This window comes from Balaenoptera borealis (assembly GCF_965194805.1).
Source record: "Balaenoptera borealis genome assembly, chromosome: 16".
Classification (NCBI taxonomy): Eukaryota; Metazoa; Chordata; class Mammalia; order Artiodactyla; family Balaenopteridae; genus Balaenoptera; species Balaenoptera borealis.
In genome coordinates, this window is record NC_138872.1 from 81619578 (window position 1) to 81637350 (window position 17773).

The 17773-nt window shown below is 54.4% G+C and overlaps 1 protein-coding gene across 1 annotated transcript in view; it reads right to left on the minus strand.

Moving 5' to 3' along the window:
• Positions 1 to 16134, minus strand: part of ZAN (zonadhesin) — a 31603-nt gene extending 15469 nt beyond the window's left edge. The window contains 22 exon segments of the mRNA XM_082360336.1: positions 475 to 677; positions 1539 to 1708; positions 1826 to 1876; positions 1878 to 1931; positions 2305 to 2448; positions 3112 to 3257; positions 3469 to 3593; positions 4094 to 4210; positions 4379 to 4520; positions 6785 to 6969; positions 7655 to 8179; positions 8653 to 8737; positions 9039 to 9310; positions 9845 to 9991; positions 10083 to 10161; positions 10346 to 10437; positions 10774 to 10938; positions 12837 to 12989; positions 13777 to 13864; positions 14043 to 14314; positions 14458 to 14604; positions 15081 to 16134. Coding sequence (XP_082216462.1) covers positions 475 to 677; positions 1539 to 1708; positions 1826 to 1876; positions 1878 to 1931; positions 2305 to 2448; positions 3112 to 3257; positions 3469 to 3593; positions 4094 to 4210; positions 4379 to 4520; positions 6785 to 6969; positions 7655 to 8179; positions 8653 to 8737; positions 9039 to 9310; positions 9845 to 9991; positions 10083 to 10161; positions 10346 to 10437; positions 10774 to 10938; positions 12837 to 12989; positions 13777 to 13864; positions 14043 to 14314; positions 14458 to 14604; positions 15081 to 15183 — 3465 coding nt within the window. The 5' untranslated portion in view covers positions 15184 to 16134.
• Positions 16135 to 17773: the final 1639 nt, after the last annotated feature.

Genomic DNA, 17773 nt, shown 5'->3' on the forward strand with positions numbered 1-17773 from the left:
AGATGGAGCCCAGGTAGCGGCTGAAATCCTTCAGCAGAGAAAGGGACCCTCAGTAGGAGAGAAAGAGTGCAGGTGAGATGCAGACATGCCTGGGCCTTCAGAGGAGGAGAAACTGGGAAAGTGGCTCAGGGATGTGACCGGCAGGGAAGATAGGAGGGGAGAGAACTAGGGGTCCCAGGCTCTGCTGGGCAGCGTGGGAAATAACTGTGCTATGACTCCATCCCTGTCTGCAGGGGTGAAAAGTACTAGAACTGAAGAAAGAAAAAGGGAAATTAGACCTAAGCCCGAAGTTCCTTAATCCCAGCCCGCCCACCCCCACCCCCCCAACCCCCATCCCCCCCACCCCCACCCCCCCCCCACCCCCCGCCCCACCCTCCCTTTTCTCTCCTGCCCACAAGCTGGCCGTAGACTTCAGAACTGGGACGAGTGCCTTCTGGCTGCAGGGCTGAGAGAGGCCCAGCCCCAGCGGCTCACCTTGAAGTAACCGGCCGTGGGGTCAAGGCAGCCACATTCGGACCTGGGGACGCACTGGAGACCGCTGAGGACGAAGCCCGGGTCGCACTCGCAGCCCTCCACGCAGCGGTTCTGACAGGCCAGGCCCGAGAACTCAGAATGGCAGGTGTCGGGGCACAGCTTGGCACACAGGGTGTACCGGCTGTTGGGGGGACAGGCCAGCACTGGCAGAGGGGGGAGCACAGGTGAGGCGGGATGGGGAGAAGAGGAAAGAGGTAGTTCCCAGCCCAGAGTTCAGAAGGCCGGCGGCTAGAGGCTTCCGCCCCATCTTGAGCAGAAGACAGTGAGTGGGAGAAACCGCCGAGGAACTCAGCTTCCACCTCCTGGGCCTGGAAGGGGGCCTGCAGGGAACGGCCGAGAGGCAGGACCACGGGAGCAGACTGACCCAGGGGCCTCAGCAGCACTGCTGTGGAGGGTGGAGGGGAGCAGAGGGAACCCAGGTGGCCCCATCAAGGCCCCAAAGCAGGCTCCCCAGAGGGGAGCTGGGCCATGACCAGGAGCTGTGGGGCCGTCATGATGCGTCATGATGCGCCATCCCACCCACCAGTCTGTATTGTATGCACATTTTGTGTATTTTACGTGTGCATCCCTCGACCTGGGTGTGCATTTACACACATATGCATTGCTCTGCATACCCGTACCTTCAGGTAGCTGGGAAAGCTTTCCTTCTTTCTTTCTTTTTTTCCCCAAAGAGCTTTAATTAAGACTTTAATAGGCAAAAAGAGGTCAAAGTGTAGTCAGGGCCCAAATCAGAGGTAACAAAACCAAGCTGGATCCAGGCTGAAAATGTTGCCTGGAAAATCCACAGCTGGGAGCAAACCCTGGGAAGCCTTTCTGAGTTTGCAGGTGACCGTGTGATTTTCTCAGTGCATGCTTCTGACTCCGCAGATCTCCCTGTCCTAGTGTGGAGGCAAAGGGGTTCCACCAGGGCGCCCCCCCAGCCTGTGCCACCACTCTCAGATGCTGCCGGCCCTCCGCTGAGTCTGCGTCTGAAGGAAGGGGCCCTGCATCTTGGTACAACTCACGGCAGAACTGGGGTCCTCTCCAGGGCTTCACCACGTAGCCGGCATCCTGGCAGGTTTCAGTCAAGGCCGACATGTGGGCACACAGCATCTGCTGCAGCCCCTGGAAATTACACATGTCAAACATGCAGTTGTCGAAGAAGGAAGAGGCCCTGAGGTGAGGCAGGCAGGCCCTGAGGAGAGAGGCCAGGTCAGAAGGAATGAGGGAGCAGAACTTCCCGCCTCCTGCCACGGAGGACCTGGTCCGCCCCCATGGCCCTTCCTGCACCCCCCCTCACCCCCGCACATACTCAAAAGCTCCGTGAGCGACCGTGAGCCGTCCACAGAACTCTGGCCCCGACAGTGTTCTGCAAGGCAGTGTCGCAAGGTGGGGGAGATGCCTGCTTCTCCTGGCACCTGGAAGAGACCCACCCCAAACGCCCTAAGGACCGAGGCTCACCTCCATGCCCACCCCGCCCCAGCAGTCTCCCGGCTCTCGGCACCCCCTAGTGGAGGACATCTGAACACCAAGAGGTGGGAAAACTTGGAGCCGGACGAGCAAGAGGCGGGGCTGCTCAGAATGGCCTGGGGATGACTGACTGATGGTGGGGCCGGGGGTGAACGTGGTGGCAATGAACTCTGCTGGGAACGGGAGCGGGGAGAAGAATGACAGACGTGGGGGTGTGCAGCAGAGGAGAGAGGAGAAAAGGGGTGATGCCAGTCGGGGTTCTTGGTTCCTCGAAGGGGCAAAGGAGCAGGAGGGCGGAGACGGAGGCGGGGAGGTCCTCACTCCTGGTCCCCATCCTCCGAGGCCTGCCAGCTGCTACCCAGCTCCATCTCATCTCGCGCTGGTCTGCCATCCGGCTTCCGGTTGTCGTTGCTGCTGTCGCCATCGTAGTTGCCACAGAAACCGCAGAGTTTGCTGGAGTAGGTGCTGCGGGGGGCCGGGGGGAGGGGAGGAGGAGGAGGAGGCGTTAGTGGAGAGAAGGGGCCTCCGGCATCTGAGGGACCACAGCAGAGAGGGGATGAGTCGGGGAGGCCACTGGCACGAGGCGAGTGGACGATGAAGTGGTGCAGACTCGGAACAAGGGTTCCACGCCAGGCACCAGGCGCGCAAGGACCGCAAGCTCTCACTCCGAGCCATCTTTACGCCTCCCCTCGTCCGCTTCTGCTCACACCTCATCTTCCAGCCATAACAAACTTCTTGCTGGCCCTAAGACATTCTACTATTTCCCTTGCAATGACTGTTCACTATTTCTATAGTCTTTCTTTCCCTTGTTTGGCCATCTGGGGAGCTACTCATCCTTGAAGACTGCAGGCAAGGGACCACTCTTCTGAAGGCCCCCACGACTCATTAGCAACTCCTTCTAGAACATTCCCAAAGCCTTATGTATATATCCTGCTACTATCACACTGCCCTGAAACCATTTCCTCCCCCTCCTCAACCAAAGGGAGGCCTGCCCGTTGAGCTAGGTGTCTCCTACCCACGACTGAGAATTAGCGCCTGGGATGGCAGGGGCCGGGGATGGGAGGGTCCCGGGAGAGGGAGGGGCAGAGTGGGAGGAGTGGTAGCTGCCTCGCTGGGTCGCCCCCTCACCTGGGCACGCTCACAGACAGCTGCTGGTCACCATCCCATCTCACCCGAAGACCGAATGCCGTCTGCAGCTGCACAAATCGCCCACTTGGAGTCAGGAAGATGCCTTTAGAAGGTATGGCTGGGAGGGTGACTCGCTGACCCCCAACCTGGAAGGCGGAGCCGAGGGAGGAGACAGAGAGACAGATCGGGGGGTCAAGGAGGACCCCCAGCCGACTCCCACATCCCCACCGCAACGCTAATGACCTCTTCTGCTCCACGTGGAATGCTCTGGAGGGTTGGGAGGCTGGAGGAGCTGGGCGGGACAAGGCCACAGCCAAGGCCGGCAGCCCTGCAGGGCTGAGTGGAGAACGGACTCACCAGCGTGTGTCTGCCCTTGAGCAGGGTGATGGTGGTTTCGGGCAGAGTCACGTAGACCTTGCTCAGGCAGGACACGCCCTCCTGTCCTCGCTCCTTGTTCTTCACCGTCAGCCTGAAGAATGGCTCTGGACGGGGAGAGGGGTGGAGAGCGCCCAGGGGCTCATTCCAGAAGCATTTCTGAGGGCCCACTGAGGGTGCCATCCCCAACCGGCCCTGCGTCCTGTCAGGATAAAGGGCCACAGAGGTGGCGGCTCTACGGTTCAAGAAGGGAGGAAGGACCCTGGCAGGAGTGGGGCGTTGTCCAGAACAGCGTGGGGCTGCGTGCCGCGAATCTGTCCCCCCAGGGGACGGGGACCTCCTCTGCCAGGCGCGCCCTAGTCCAAGCCGGCCAAGGAAGCGACGGATACAGAGAGGCGTCCTAACCCGCATTTTCCCCATAGTCTGGTCCTCACAAAGTCCTGCTTGGGGATGGACGTGTCATCTCTTGCTCTACCGCCAGCCTTGCTCCCATCTTGCCCCTGCCAGAGGCTCTGGCCCTTTCCTGCCGGCCAGTGCACCCCATGCCCAGCTCTTCTGATCTCAAACCCCACGCCCAGGCCGTGGGGGGGCATCTCCAGAATCCTACCTGTCGAGTTGCCACAGGGTTGGGCCAGGATGTAGGTGCACTTGCCCATGAAGTTAAAGTGCCTCCCGTCGAAGGTGAAGTAATGAGGGTCTCCATAGATGAAGCAGGTGGCAGTGCCTGCCGAGGGGACGCCGGGGACATGTGAAGCTGGTTCACCAGGCCAGGCCCCAGGGCCGCCTCACCCACCCAGTGGCCTGCCCGGGCTCCCCTGGTCGAGGGAGGGATGGGGACCCTGGTGTCACACCCACGTGGACAGGCGGGAACAGCCTGAGGGGAGGGTCTCACCATAGGGTTGGCATCCGTACTGGCCATTCTTCAGCTGGCACGCTGTACGTGTCCTGCACTGATAGGGCTGGCACTCCGTCCGACTGCCAGGCTGGCAGCGGCAACGTTCTGTGCAGCTGGGGCTGAACCATGCTGTCCCTGGCTGGGGGCAAGGGGGCCGGAGTCACGAGGCTGTAGCTCCTGGGCAGCCTCTGTCACCCCGTGCTGTAGCCCCCTCTCCTCCTGCAGACCTCACCTTGCTCAGATGCCTCTCCTCATCGCCTACCAGATATTCCTGCTCACCCCAGGCCCTTTGCACATGCTGTGCTGGAACGTGTCCCTCTCCCCCTCTCTAACCCATTCCTGTGCAACTAGCGGAGTTCAGCTCAAGGGTTGCTACCTTCTCAGGAAGACTCTCCAGACCTCCTTGACTACCTCTGGGTACCTTTCCTTCCCAGGACTTACCACAATTGCACTTTTATATTCATCTTCGTGATTATTTGATAAGCGCCCCTGCGAGGGACCATGTCTATCTTTACTCACTATCTCAGCCCCAACACGTAGCACAGTGCCTGGCAAAGAGTTCTCATTTAATAAGTACTTACGGAATGAAAGAACGAACCAACATCCTATGTGCCCCCCCGGAATCTGACAGCATTAGGAGAGCAAGGACATGCCCTATTCATGGTGACCCCAATGCCAAGAGGGTTGAAAGTACCCAACAAACGTTTACTGAATGCATAAGTGAACATACAATAAGTTCATATGTGTCTCCCGGGGCAGAGGGAAGAGATGCTTGGTGCTGATGGTTGTGACAGATAGTTCTACCCGGCTGCAGCTGAAGCTACTCCCAACACTGACGCAGGGACGCCCGGGAGACAGGTCAAGAGGGCTGGAGGAGGAAGGGGCCCCCGAAGAGGCAAGCAAGAAACTCAGACGCCCCATGGGGAGAATGCCGGAGCTGAGAAGAGGAACTGGATGCTAATGAATAGCTGACTGAACTTTTAATTAACAGGTCACATATATTTACCATAAATTGCTAACAATAATAATTAGCATTTATTAAGTAATTGCTCTGTGTCAGGATCTAATTTCACCTTCACAACAACCTAATGAGGTAGAAAATCTTGTTGTGCCCATTTTATAGATATGGGAACAGATTTGAATAAGTCAAGGAAGAACCTCGCCCAGGGTCACTGCAAACGAGTGGCGGAGCAGGGATTTGAGCTCAGATTGGCCTGACTCTCGGGCGGTTCTGTCCAATACAATGGCCACCAGCCACATGCCACTGAGCTCTTGAGATGTGGCCAGTGCAAACTGACATAGGCTGTAAGTGTAAAATACACATTGGATTTTGAAGACTTAGTAGAAAAAAAAAAAGGTACGTAAATGATCTCATTGATAACCATTGATTACATGCTAAAACGGGTAGATGACTGGAGTTAACTTAACCTGTTTCCTTGTACTTTTTCTTTTCTTTTCTTTTCTTTGTTTTTTGGCCTCACTCGCGGATTGCGGGATTTTAGTTCCCCGAGCAGGGACTGAACCCGGACCCTCAGCAGTGAGAGTGTGGAGTCTTAACCACTGGGCCGCCAGGGAATTCCCTCCTTGTAGTTTTTTTTCTAATGTGGTTATTAGGACAAGTAAATGCTGTGTGAGGTTTGCACGCCATCCCTTTTGGACAGCGCTGGCCCAGAGCCTGTGCTCCTCCAGAATCTCCTGGGGGGATGGGGGTGGGCATCAATTAGGAGAGACAAGAACAGTTATCTCCTCTCCTTTGACCTAGCCTATCAAAATTTGCAAGTTCCTTTGGAAGAAGGTTCTGGAATGCCTCATTCTGCCTTGAAAATGCCTGAACACACTCAGTGTCCAGGGCTCTCTGTACACTCAGGGACCCCTGACTTTCCTCAGGATGGAGATAAGGGACCTGCACCACCTGGCTGGTCTAATGCATCATGGCTGCCAGTACAGGACGGAGAAATATAGAAATATCAAAGCTGCCAGGAGCACTGAGGACAGGGCCACGGGATGACAGGATCTTCCGCACAGCCTAGTGTCAGGCTGGGCCAAAGCAGGTGCTTAACAAGTATTTATTGTGTGAACAGAGCCGAGGGACTTCCCTGGCGGTCCAGTGGTCAAGACTCTTGCACTTCCACTGCAAGGGGCACAGGTTCAATCCCTGGTCGGGGAACTAAGATCCCACATGCCGTGTGGCGTGGCCAAGAAAAAAAAAATAATAAAATTAAGGCAAAAAAAAACACACACCGAATGAATGACTCCACCACCGTGTCACAGCTGCCCGAGAGCTGACCCCTTGGGAATGTCCCATGGATCCAAATTTATGTCACCTGGGGAGTAGGTGGCGCCGGACCCCAGGTGTTCGGCTCGCAGTCTCCCTCAGAGGACCTGGGCATCCTGGGGTCTCACCTTATAGTAATTGTCGTTGTAGAAGCAATTGCAGGAAGAGGCATTGATGCAGCGGGAGTCGCTGAACAGAAAGCCAGGATCGCAGACACAGCCGGGCTTGCAAAGGAGCCCACAGTTGGGTGTGGGGCTCTGGCAGGATGCTGGACAGGCGCAGTGCTCGTAGTGGGCGTTCGGCGGGCAGCTCACTGAGGGGAAAACAGCCTCCGTCAAGCCCCCGGCTTTCCTCCTGTCTCCCCTCTACCCCCCACTCCCGTTCTTCTTGAAGAAGGAGGCCCACGTTACTCAACTATTCAAAGGAAGGAAGTCCTGACACAAACTACAATCTGGATGAACCTTGACAACAACATATGCTGAGAAAAAAGAAGCCAGTCACAAACGACCACCGATTATATGATTCCATGGTATGAAATGTACCGAACAGGCAGAAAGCAGACGCGTGGTTGCCAGGGGCTGGGGGGTGGGGGGAATGGGAGTGACCGCTAATGGGTACGGGCTTTCTTTATGGGGTGATGCAAATGTCCTGAAATGGAAAAGTGAGGATGGCTGCACAGTCTTGTGAATATACTAAAACCACCAAATCGTACACTTTGAAAGGATGAATTTTTACGGCAGTGAATTATATCTCAATAAAAAAAAAAAGCAATAGTAAGTCTAGTGCTTGGTTCCCAACAACTCCCACTCCCCCATGCCCCACCCCCCCGGCCCTCTCACTCAGGGTCGTCCTCATCATTCTTTCTAAAGTCATCGTGTCTGGTTCCTCTCTCCTCTGAGACTGCAGTTTTCTACTGGAAGCATCCGTTTCCCCCGCCCTCTCTCATCACTGTCTCTGACTTTCAGCTCTAGCTCTTTGTCCGATGCTCCACCACACACCTGGAGTAGGTCTCGGGGTTGCAGTGGTGGCCTGGGTCACAGCGGTCATGGAGGTACTTGGCATCACGAAAGCTGCTGGCCAGGTGGGTACAAGAGTTGGGCTGGGCTGGGGTGTCGTGGGAACTGTGGGCCTTTCAGTGGGGACCGTGGGTTTTTCCGTGGGGATGGTGGTCCTTTCAGTGGGGATGGTGGTCCTTTCAGTGGGGACCATGGGTTTTTCCGTGGGGATGGTGGTCCTTTCGGTGGGGACCGTGGGTTTTTCTGTGGGGATGGTGGTCTTTTCGGTGGGGACCATGGGTTTTTCTGTGGGGATGGTGGTCCTTTCGGTGGGGACCGTGGATATTTCACTAGGGACAGTCGGTTTTTCTGTGCGGGCCACAGGCTTCTCTGCGGGGACGGTGGATATTTCAGTGGGGATGGTGGGTGTTTCCTCAGGGGCCACAGGTTTCTCTGTGCGGACAGGGGTTTCAGGAGGGCCAGTGCGGGTAACAGGAGGTTTGGAAGGAGGCGCTACTGACGCAGATCCTGCAAAGAAAATAAATCCCTGGAGTTTAGTCAGAATCGTACCACCACCCCCTTGACTCACAGCTAATTGGAATGGGTGCGCTCAAAGCAGTAACTCATTCACACTTCTCCTTCTCCTCCCTGCCCCAGCCTCCACTCAGGTAACACTGACAAACACCTTTCCTAACATATGTCTGATCTTGCGCCAGGTACAGGAAACACATAACAAATAGGATATCGGCCTTCCCTTCAGGATCACCATTCACTATGTAAGGGGTCCGACCACAGAAATCCACGGCATCAAAGTCACATTCACTCAAGCAAGCATTCTGATGGGGCTGGGAAGGTACGGGTGGGCATAATATAGAAAACAAAGCTGCTTGAGGACTCAGCACAAAAGAGGACTTGCATTTTAAGCAGCTCAAGCAGAGAAGCCCGAGAGATGGTCACCCTGCAGCACAGCCCCCTTTCCGGAACCTGGGGTTTTGTCTTACCTTGACAGGTCCCGTGACTGATCAAGATGAAACCCAGAGCAACAACGAAGGCGGTGCTGGTGCCCCTCTCGGCCTCAAACATCAGCTGAAGGTACGAGGGAGAAAGAAGCAAGAAAGAAATGAAAGTGAATCCCCATCAACCCAGCAACTCTCCGGTCTGTCCTCTGCTAAGATGTCGCCTTGTTCTGGCCTCAACAGTGCAACGGGGGCCCGGGCCCCTTCCAGGAGCCAGAGAGCCTCACAGGGAACACAGAGTGCCCTCTGCTCTGCTGCTTATCCAGTGTCCCATCCTCTCAGCCCTGGTTGTGCTCCCTGATCCCAGGCGTTATATCCCCCTCACCTGGCCTCACAGTGACACTTAAAGAGCAACTCTCTCTGTCTCTCACCTGCATGGGCTGTTGATGTCCCGAAGGGACGGTGATGGAGTCGTTCAGCCAGTCAGCGCTTTGAGACCCAACTCGTTCCCAGAGAGAAGTTGGGGAACTGTCTGCAGGTCTCCCCAACAGAAGCCTGAGCTTCGTGCCGTTTCCAAGGCCATACATGTAGTAGGTAAACTCCACACAGATCGCACCCGGGGCACAGAAGGTCCGGCTTGCCAGTCTGAAAGACTGGCCTGCCTGGGAGAACTTGTCAGCCTCAATGTAGGCAAAGTGACCCTCTGGGCAAAAGAAGGGAACAGGCAAGATGAGAAACCTCCAGAGGACAAGTCTGGTGCTTTCTTGAGCGACATCTTGCTTTCCAAATGGGGATTTGATGCAAACACCCAAACTCCCCACATTGCAGTGGGTTTTTTGTTTGTTTGTTTTGTTTTCTTCTCTGCTCATTTTAGACTTCTAACTGAAGAAGGCAGGATCAGAAAGAAAGGGAAAACCAAGCCAGCAACCCAGATTCCTTTGTTGGCTGCACCAGTAAATGTCTTGACTGAAAATGACCCAGTGGATTTTGAGGCCTTGGGCTCAATGAAGCACTATACCTGGATCTTCTGGGGGTTTCAAGTGACCCCAGAACCACGAGAATCCTCAACTCACTCTACCTCTGTCGCCTGCACAGCTCTGGCCCCGTGGCAGCTTCCCAGTAAACACCCGCTGGCTGATCCTGACCACCTACATCTTGTGTCAATCACACCAGTCCACCCCGTAGCTGGGAGCAGATTCAGTAACTCCTTGGCTTGAGGGGTCCTCCATCTCCTCACCTCCATTAAGGGAGACTCCCAAGGGGCCTGTACCCTGGATGAGTGTATTTTTACTTCCCTGGGTCCAGTGTCCGCCATCCTGTAATGTCTGGACCCAGTCACAGAAGGGATGGGCCTCATCTTCAAAGTCACACTGAGGAAAGCTCTCTGGGGGATCAAAATGGGAGATGTGAGAAATCTGGGCCATGCTCTCTATTCCTCCCCCATCCCCAACCTCCATTCTCAGAGCTGCTCTCACCCCTGCAGGGAGCAATGCTGATTGCATCCACCGCCACCACTGGCTCTGGGATCTTTCCAAACACGCCCACCACGGTGAACTGAAGAGAGAGGGAGAAGGGGCCGGGAGTGAGGAAACAGCGCAAATGTTCAGCCCCCCTCCATTTGATTTTACTCTCTTCAGGGACCCAGGCACCCGGCTTCCAGGGCCCAGACATTCAATCCTTGTCAATATCAGGTGCACCTCCCATGTCCAAGGAGACCTGACCTCTTGCTCCTCTGTACCTGAATCTGTCCCTGGCCTGTGTAATTGACAGAAACAGGCTGCCAGTTGGGTCCGGGTTGTCCTGAGAAGAGTGTGTGTTTCCGGATTCTGCCTACAATGGAAGGAAGCCAAGAGAGCAGTGAGATGACGGGGGCTGGAAAATGACTTCAAACCTATACTCAGAAGGTTGAGTAGCAGAGGGACTACTTGGAGTGGATTCCCCTCCCCCAAGTGCAAGCACGTCCTTCTCTCTCTCACTCTCCTGGCGTTTTTATCTATTTTTCCAGAACCCTGTGCCTTCCGCTCCCAAATTCCACTCCGCAGAATCATCTTGCAAGTATCCCAGATTTCCCTAGACCCCGAGAGATGCCCCCATGTTTCCTCGTCAACCCAACCCTGGAAGAAGAGCCTCGGGACAGTGCAAATGCCATGATGTTGTCACTCTCACCCAGGACAGAAGCATAGACCATGAGGGCTGCACCAGGAGACTGGCCATGTAGGGTGTAGTGAAAGGACAGGCTCAGGCAGCCGGAGGACTGGATCAGAGGGCTCAGCAGGGCAGATCTCTGCCTTGGTTTTGCATTCTTGGGGTCCAGGAGCATGTAGAAGCCACCTGGGGAGGAAAAGGCCAGTAAAGTGGGGGGTGGCACAGGGATAGGGGCTGCGAGGGCAGGGAGCCTGGCCCTGGGGAGCCCTAACAGTTGCCTAGGATCAGCCGGCACTGAGATGGACCTAAACCCATCACACGACTGGCTGAGGCCTTGGATCCTTCCAGAGGTGCTTCGCAGTTCTGGGTGAGGACGCGGGCGCCGCCCAGGAAACGCGGCATCCTCTCAGAAGCAGCCAGAATCTTGTCCTTTGGATTCAGACTTTTGAGGTCCCCCCACAGTCACATCCTCTTCCTTTTCTTAACCCACTGGGCACAGCTGATTCACGCAGAGTGGTGAGAGTCCGGATCTGATGATGACCGGCAGGGATCTCCTCCCGTCTGCCGCCAGCTCAGGCAGCCAATCAGCCTGGACCTCGTTCCGTGACGCAACTGGTAGCCGGGGGAAGGAGGGGGGGAATTAAAGAGGCCTCCGACCGCGCGCACGCACGTGCCGGACGCCCCACGGGGTTCTGCCTGGAGGGTGAAGCCCGGAAAGGTGGGCTTCTGAAAGGGAGAGAAGACGGCTGAAGAGGAGGGAGTGGGCAGAACTGCGAGAGAAAAGAGAGGAACCAACAGGGAAGAAGGAGGGAAAGGGTAAAATGGTGAAAGAACGCAACCAGTGTCGATACTGGGACGTCTGAGAAATGGAAAAGGAGATGCGGGAGAAAAAGAGGAAAGATGGAAAAACATAAGGAAGGGAGAAAGGTGGAAAAAGAAAGAGAGAAAATGGAAAAAACAAACAAACCCAACAACATTTACTGAAACTGCTGGGCACGGGATTTGGTGCTAAATGGTAAGGGGGATGCAGGGGTGGGCTGGCCCTGCCCTGCTCTCCAGGGGCGTAGAATGAACGTGGGGTGGGGTTTTCACCAGGTCTTTCTAGAAAGCAGACCTCAGGCAGCAGGAAAGATCAGAGGAAGGAGAGCAAGGATTTGGGGGCAGGGAAAGATGGAGAAGAACGGCCTCTGTCCTTGCCCCGTCCCTTCAGTGGATTCTCATACAAAAAAAAACCCAGGTGATCCTTTTAAACGTAAGTCAGATAAGGTCGCTCCTCTGCTCCAAATCCTGCAAAGGCTCCCCATCCACATGGAATAAAAGCCACAATCAGTCCTGACAATGGTCTGCCCCTCCTAGGACCCGTCTGAGCTCATTCTCTCCATCCCAGCCACGTGGCTCCTTGCTGTACTTCAACACCCACCCCCCAGCCCACTGCTACCTCAGGGTCTTTGCATGGCTGGCCCCTCTGCTTAGAATGTTCTTCCCCTCGATCATTTCATGCCTCACTTCCCCACCTCCTAAAAGTTTGTGCTCAAATGTGACCTGTATGAGATCTACTCTGACCACCCTATTTAAAACTTAGAACCCACCCTACCCTGCTCTCCCGATCCCCTTACTTTGTTCAACTTTTTTTTTTTTTCTGATAGCACTGGTCATCTTAAAGCTATATAATTTACTTCTTTATTGTTTCAGGAACTGTCACCTCCTTGTCCCCCACCGTTCTCTGTCTGTTTTGTAAGCTGATGCATCTCAAGGGCCTGGGACTTGGCATATTGTAGGTGCTCAATAAATATTTGTTGGATGAATGAAGAAGGAAGGATGCCAGGGAAAAGAGGTGAGGAGCCGGCCGTGTTGGGTCTACCGGGTAGGGCTTTTGGGGTGGCAGTGGGGGAAGCAGGCTGGGTGCTTAGAATCTGTTTTCTGTCCTGTAACTTAAGCTGATGGAGGTCTGAGGTTGCTGATATTCACCCCAGGCCATCCCAAGAGAGTTATTGTAGGGTGGTCAGGCAAGCATCGTAAACTCCCGCAAAGGTCACTAGAAGCTCAGAAAGTCAAAGGACGGAAGAAGCATGGCCATTACTCACTACCAGGGCTAGAGAAGTCATCCTCAGGCCCCACGTTCAGCACCCCTGTTGACCCCTTCTTCTGGACCCACTTGGCCCCAGAGGCCGTCGGGATCCAGCTCCAGCCGCAGAGATCATTTGGAGTGTCAAAACTACACGTTTGCATCATGCAGACTGAGGGAAAAGAAAAGAGGAAGGATTTAGCTTTTTCTAAGGGGAGGCAGAAAAGTATGCCTCAAACACAACATTGTTAATCAACTATACTCCAATATAAGATAAAAATTTAAAAAAAGAAAAGTATGACTCAGTCTGGAGTCAGAATTCTGAGTCCCAGGCTGGGTCCTAATGTGAGGCATGGCCGGCTTGCAAGCCAGATATGGTCCTGCTCCCCAGCGGCGTGTTCCTGGCACAGATTACTTAGGCTGCCCAAACCTCAGTTTCCCCATCGATAAACTGGGAACAACAGCGCTTGCCTGTTGTAAGTTACATCACGTGTGGGAGCATCTAGCACAGTTCCTGTGCTCAGTTAAGTGTTGGCTCCTGGCATGCAGCTTCTGGAATGTTCCTTCCCTTGAATTTGTTCCCCTCAAATCTCTAACATCAGCCTAGAGTGCTAATTCTGGATGGATCTGGGGAAACAGCCAGGTTGACCAAATGTCCAGGTTTGCCAGAGACTGAGGGGTTTCCTGAGATGCAGCACTTTCGTGCTAAAAGAGGGACCGCCCAGGGCAAACCAGAATGGCTGGTCACTCTAGGACAGGTGTCACCACAATTCTGTGTTCCAGGAGAACCTCTCTTTAGATGTGGCTGCTTCAGGGGTCAAAGGTGTGGGGTGTGGAGGTAAAGGGAAGCAAGTCGCCCCAACTCTGGAAGAAACCAGGGTCACGGTCCCTGAGCTACTCCTGCCACCTGGGCAGATGTACAGGCGTGGGGAGAAAGAGGAGGAGGGACGGGGGCTCACCCCGATTGCAGGAGCCCCGACGGATAGAGATGGCATCCAGAGCGATGTCCAGATAAGCTGTGTTGCCCCTGACTCCTTCGAATGTCAGCTGCGGGAGGGAGGAGGGGATGACCCACCCTGTGAGCCCCTTTGCCTCGGGCTCCCACTTTCCTGCCTGAATTCAGGTGGTCCAGCCCCCGTGCCCCCTCCTTGTCCCAGCCCAGCCCCTCCTGGACTCCCCACAGCCAGATTCCCACTGGGACCCCAGGCTGTGCCTTCGGCCTCACCCGACTGGGCAGGATGAGCCCCATGGGCACCGTGACAGCGGTGGGTATCCAGGAGGGGCTCTGCGTGTTCATGTGTTTCCAGAGCACGTTGGGGCGCTTGCCCTTGGGGCCCGTGGTCAGCAGCAGCTTGAGCTGGGTGCCCCACGACAGCCCGAACATGTAGTAGGCGAAGCGCACGCAGAGGGGGCCTTGCTCCCATACGGGGGGGCTGCGCAGGCGGGCCACCCCACCCGGGCGGAAGGTGTTGGAGTCCATGTGCAGGAAGTAGCCCTCTGGGGGAGGCAGAGCCAGGGATGGTGAGGCCCTGCCCACCGCCCCTTCCCAGAGCCCAGGTATCACTCCCGGCTGCCTCCCTGCACCCAGATCCGCCAGCATCCACCTCCCAGATGCCTCCCTAAACCTTCGGCTTCCTCACCTCCATTGGGGTACCCGCCGGGGGGCCCGGTGCTGCTGGTGGGGGAGGGCTCACTGGCCCGAGTCCAGGCCCCGTCATCTTTGGACACTTGGCTCCAATCACAGAGGGGTCTGGAGTCATCCTCAAAATCACACTGGGTGAGAACGGCTGGGAAGAAAGGGCCACTGTGAGGCCAGGAGAGGGCAGAGGGGAGGGGGTCGGCTGCAGAGCCAATGGGGCTGGGGGGGTAGGAGGTAGGGAGAGGGAGCAGAGCAGGGTTGCAAGGTGGCCACTAAGATTTAGGGTCCAGAGCAGAGATTTGGGAAAGAGAAGCTGAGAAATAAGTCCTCTCTTAGGAGAAATTCAGGGCTGGGGTCGGTGAGGGGCAGAATGACTAGGTCAGGGGTTGCAAACGGAGGTCCCAGTCAGGCAGGCTTGTCTGGGCAGCATACATTTTGTTGTTCATTTGAATGTGGATCTTTCAGGCGGGACTTGTACTCTACTCCTCCCCGGTTCCCTCCACCCTCCATCCTCTGAGGGCTGCCCTTCACACATTTATTTCATATTTATGTCATCACCCTGCCTGAGGGCACCTTGGGTGGCCACCCCTGGGAGGGACTGAGCAGCCCCAGGTTCCAACTCACAGTTTTCCCTCGAGCTGCGAGAGACGGGCTTCCAATCCAGAGGCTTCTCTTTCCTTGGCGTTGATTTGGAGACAGAGAGAAAAAAAAAAAGTGATCTTGTCATTACCAAGAACTGTTAAGCCTCCAGGATTGTGAGCTTTCTGGAGGATTGTTCCTTTCTTTTTATCCATATTGTGTCAACGTGTATGCAGTGACATATATTTACTTGAAGGTTTTCAAAAAGGTCACTCACAGCCTTCTCACCTTAAGTTGTCATCTGTTTCCTAAAAAGCATCTCCCCTCCAGGCTCCTCACATCCCCACTGGCTCCCTCCACCCCTCTATGCCCTGGATGTCACACGGGGTTCTCTCGCATGAGAAAGAACCAGTTTCTTTGTACGGGAATTCTCACTGCAGCGCCTAAGCATTTGAACCTGAGCAATCTCCTTCCTTTGGGTCGAGGTCTTCCCTGCTATCGCCCAAGTTTTCCCCACAGAGTAGGGACTGTATGGGTCCCATGTTGCCAGGTGGGTGTCAGGGATGGTGTTGCCCCAACTGAACACACAGATGCGCAACACCTTACAAATTCCGCAGAGAAGCCAGCTGCCCTTTTCCAGGTGGTGTGGGCCACGTAGAACAGCCCTTTGTTTTAGTAGTTCAAGTCCTGCTTGTTCAAATCCCCTTAAACAAGCTCCAGGACACCAAGCCACCCATCATTTCTTGCTGCTTCCTACTTGCTGTCTCTCTGTCCGCTGGGTCTGCTCTGGGTTTTGTCCATTTTCTGAGGGCCCGACCTCTCTCTCCTCCCCTGCCATCCTCAGACCTGTCTCCCCGGCTCTGCACCTGCTTCCTGTCTCCTCGCACTTCAGCTCTGTCCTGCTCCCACTGAGCTGCTCACACGTCTCAGGTCCAGACTTGTGGGCTGCGGGGCTCCACCCACTCCTGTTCAGCATGCTTCTCACACCCATCAGGCTCCCGCCTTCCTCCCCGGGGCTGTGCCCTTCATCGCTAGCCCGCTTGCCCCTTCCAGCTTTGCCCCTCCCAGCTTTGCCCCTCGCTCTTCCTCAGAGCCACCCCCAACTGCCCCCTGAGCCCAGCTTACCGGGCAGGGGCAGGCATGTGGCCCTGGCCCCAGGCAGCCCCCAGCAGCAGCAGCAGAGTCCAGACTGGAGGAGCCATGCGGGACCTCAGAGGCAGCTCTCAGGGGAGAGGAGGAAGGCAGAGTGAGGAGCCCAGGCCACCTTATACACCCCCGCCCCTCCTCGCTTGGCATCCTCCTGAGGATGCCATGAAAACTGGACAGAGAACACAAGAAAGCTCTGGGAAATGAAAACTATGAGGGCTGAAATTTAAAATCCAGTAGAAGAGTTAGACATTGAAATCAAGAGAAATAAAAATGAGAGCAAGAGAGAAGGAAAGAAAGAAAGAAGAGAGAGACTTGGAGGGTTGGTCCAGGAAGCCTAACATTCAACCAGAAGAGTTCAAAAAAGAAAGAACAAAGGAAAAGAAATTACTTAAGAAAAACCACAGAAGAAGATTTCCCGGAACAGATGTATGAGTCTCTTGATTAAAAGGGGTCTGGTACGATGAATGCAAAGAGACCCATGAAAGGCATGTCATGAAATTTCAGAACATCAGGGCTGAAGAGAAGACCCTAAACACTTTCAGACAGAAGAAAGCAGGTCACATACTAAGGATCCGGAATCAGCATGACACGGGACTTTTCAATAGCAACCGTGGATTCTATGAGGCAGTGGAACATTGTCTGCAGAATTCCAACAGAAAACCATTTCAAACCTAAAGTTCTATAGCTAGCAACAGTGTCGAAGGCGACGGAAAGATGGAGTAAAGTGAGGACTGAAAATGCTTCTTGGCAAAGAATTGAAAAAGACAAGTCACAGAAGAAGACCTACAAGCTGCCAGTAAACATTGGAAAAGATGTTCTGCTTCTGGGATTTCCCTGGTAGCACAGTGGTTGAGACTCCACGCTCCCAATGCAGGGGGCCCGGGTTCGATTCCTGGTCAGGGAACTAGATCCCATATGCATGCCGCAACTAAGAGTTTGCATGCCACAACTAAGGAGCAGATGAGCCACAATTAAGGAGCCCACATGCGGCAACTAAGGAGCCAGCAAGCCACAAGTAAGACCTGACACAACCAAATAAAAATAAATAAATAAATATTAAATAAAAAATTTTTTAAATGTTCTGCTTCTGTCATAAGAAGGGAAATGCTAATCAAAACTACAACTTTCGTGTTGACAACAATTTAAAAGATTGAAGCATTGAGTGTTGGCCAGGATGCAGGTAGACACACTCAAATACATTGACGCTAAGACTGCATGTTGGTGAAAACGTCTTAGAAGATAATTTGACAATGACCGTTTAACTTTCAAATGTGCTTACCTTTGACCCAGCATTACCTTTGTAGGAGTCTTCCCACAGAAATACGTGCGTATTTTCACAAAGATGTACATACCTTAAAGACGTTAATTGCAGCATCGTTTACAATAGGAAAAGAAATCGAGGTTACCTAAATGTTTGCCAGGAGATGTGTGTTTGGATCGTATTCAAGGAATATTATTTCTATGAAGGAATATTATACAGGTATTAAAAAGAATGGCACTCCTCAAAAAATTGACAGGAGAATTACCATATTGCCCAGCAATTCCACTTCTGGGTATATGCCCAAAAGAATTGAAAACAGGGACTTGAA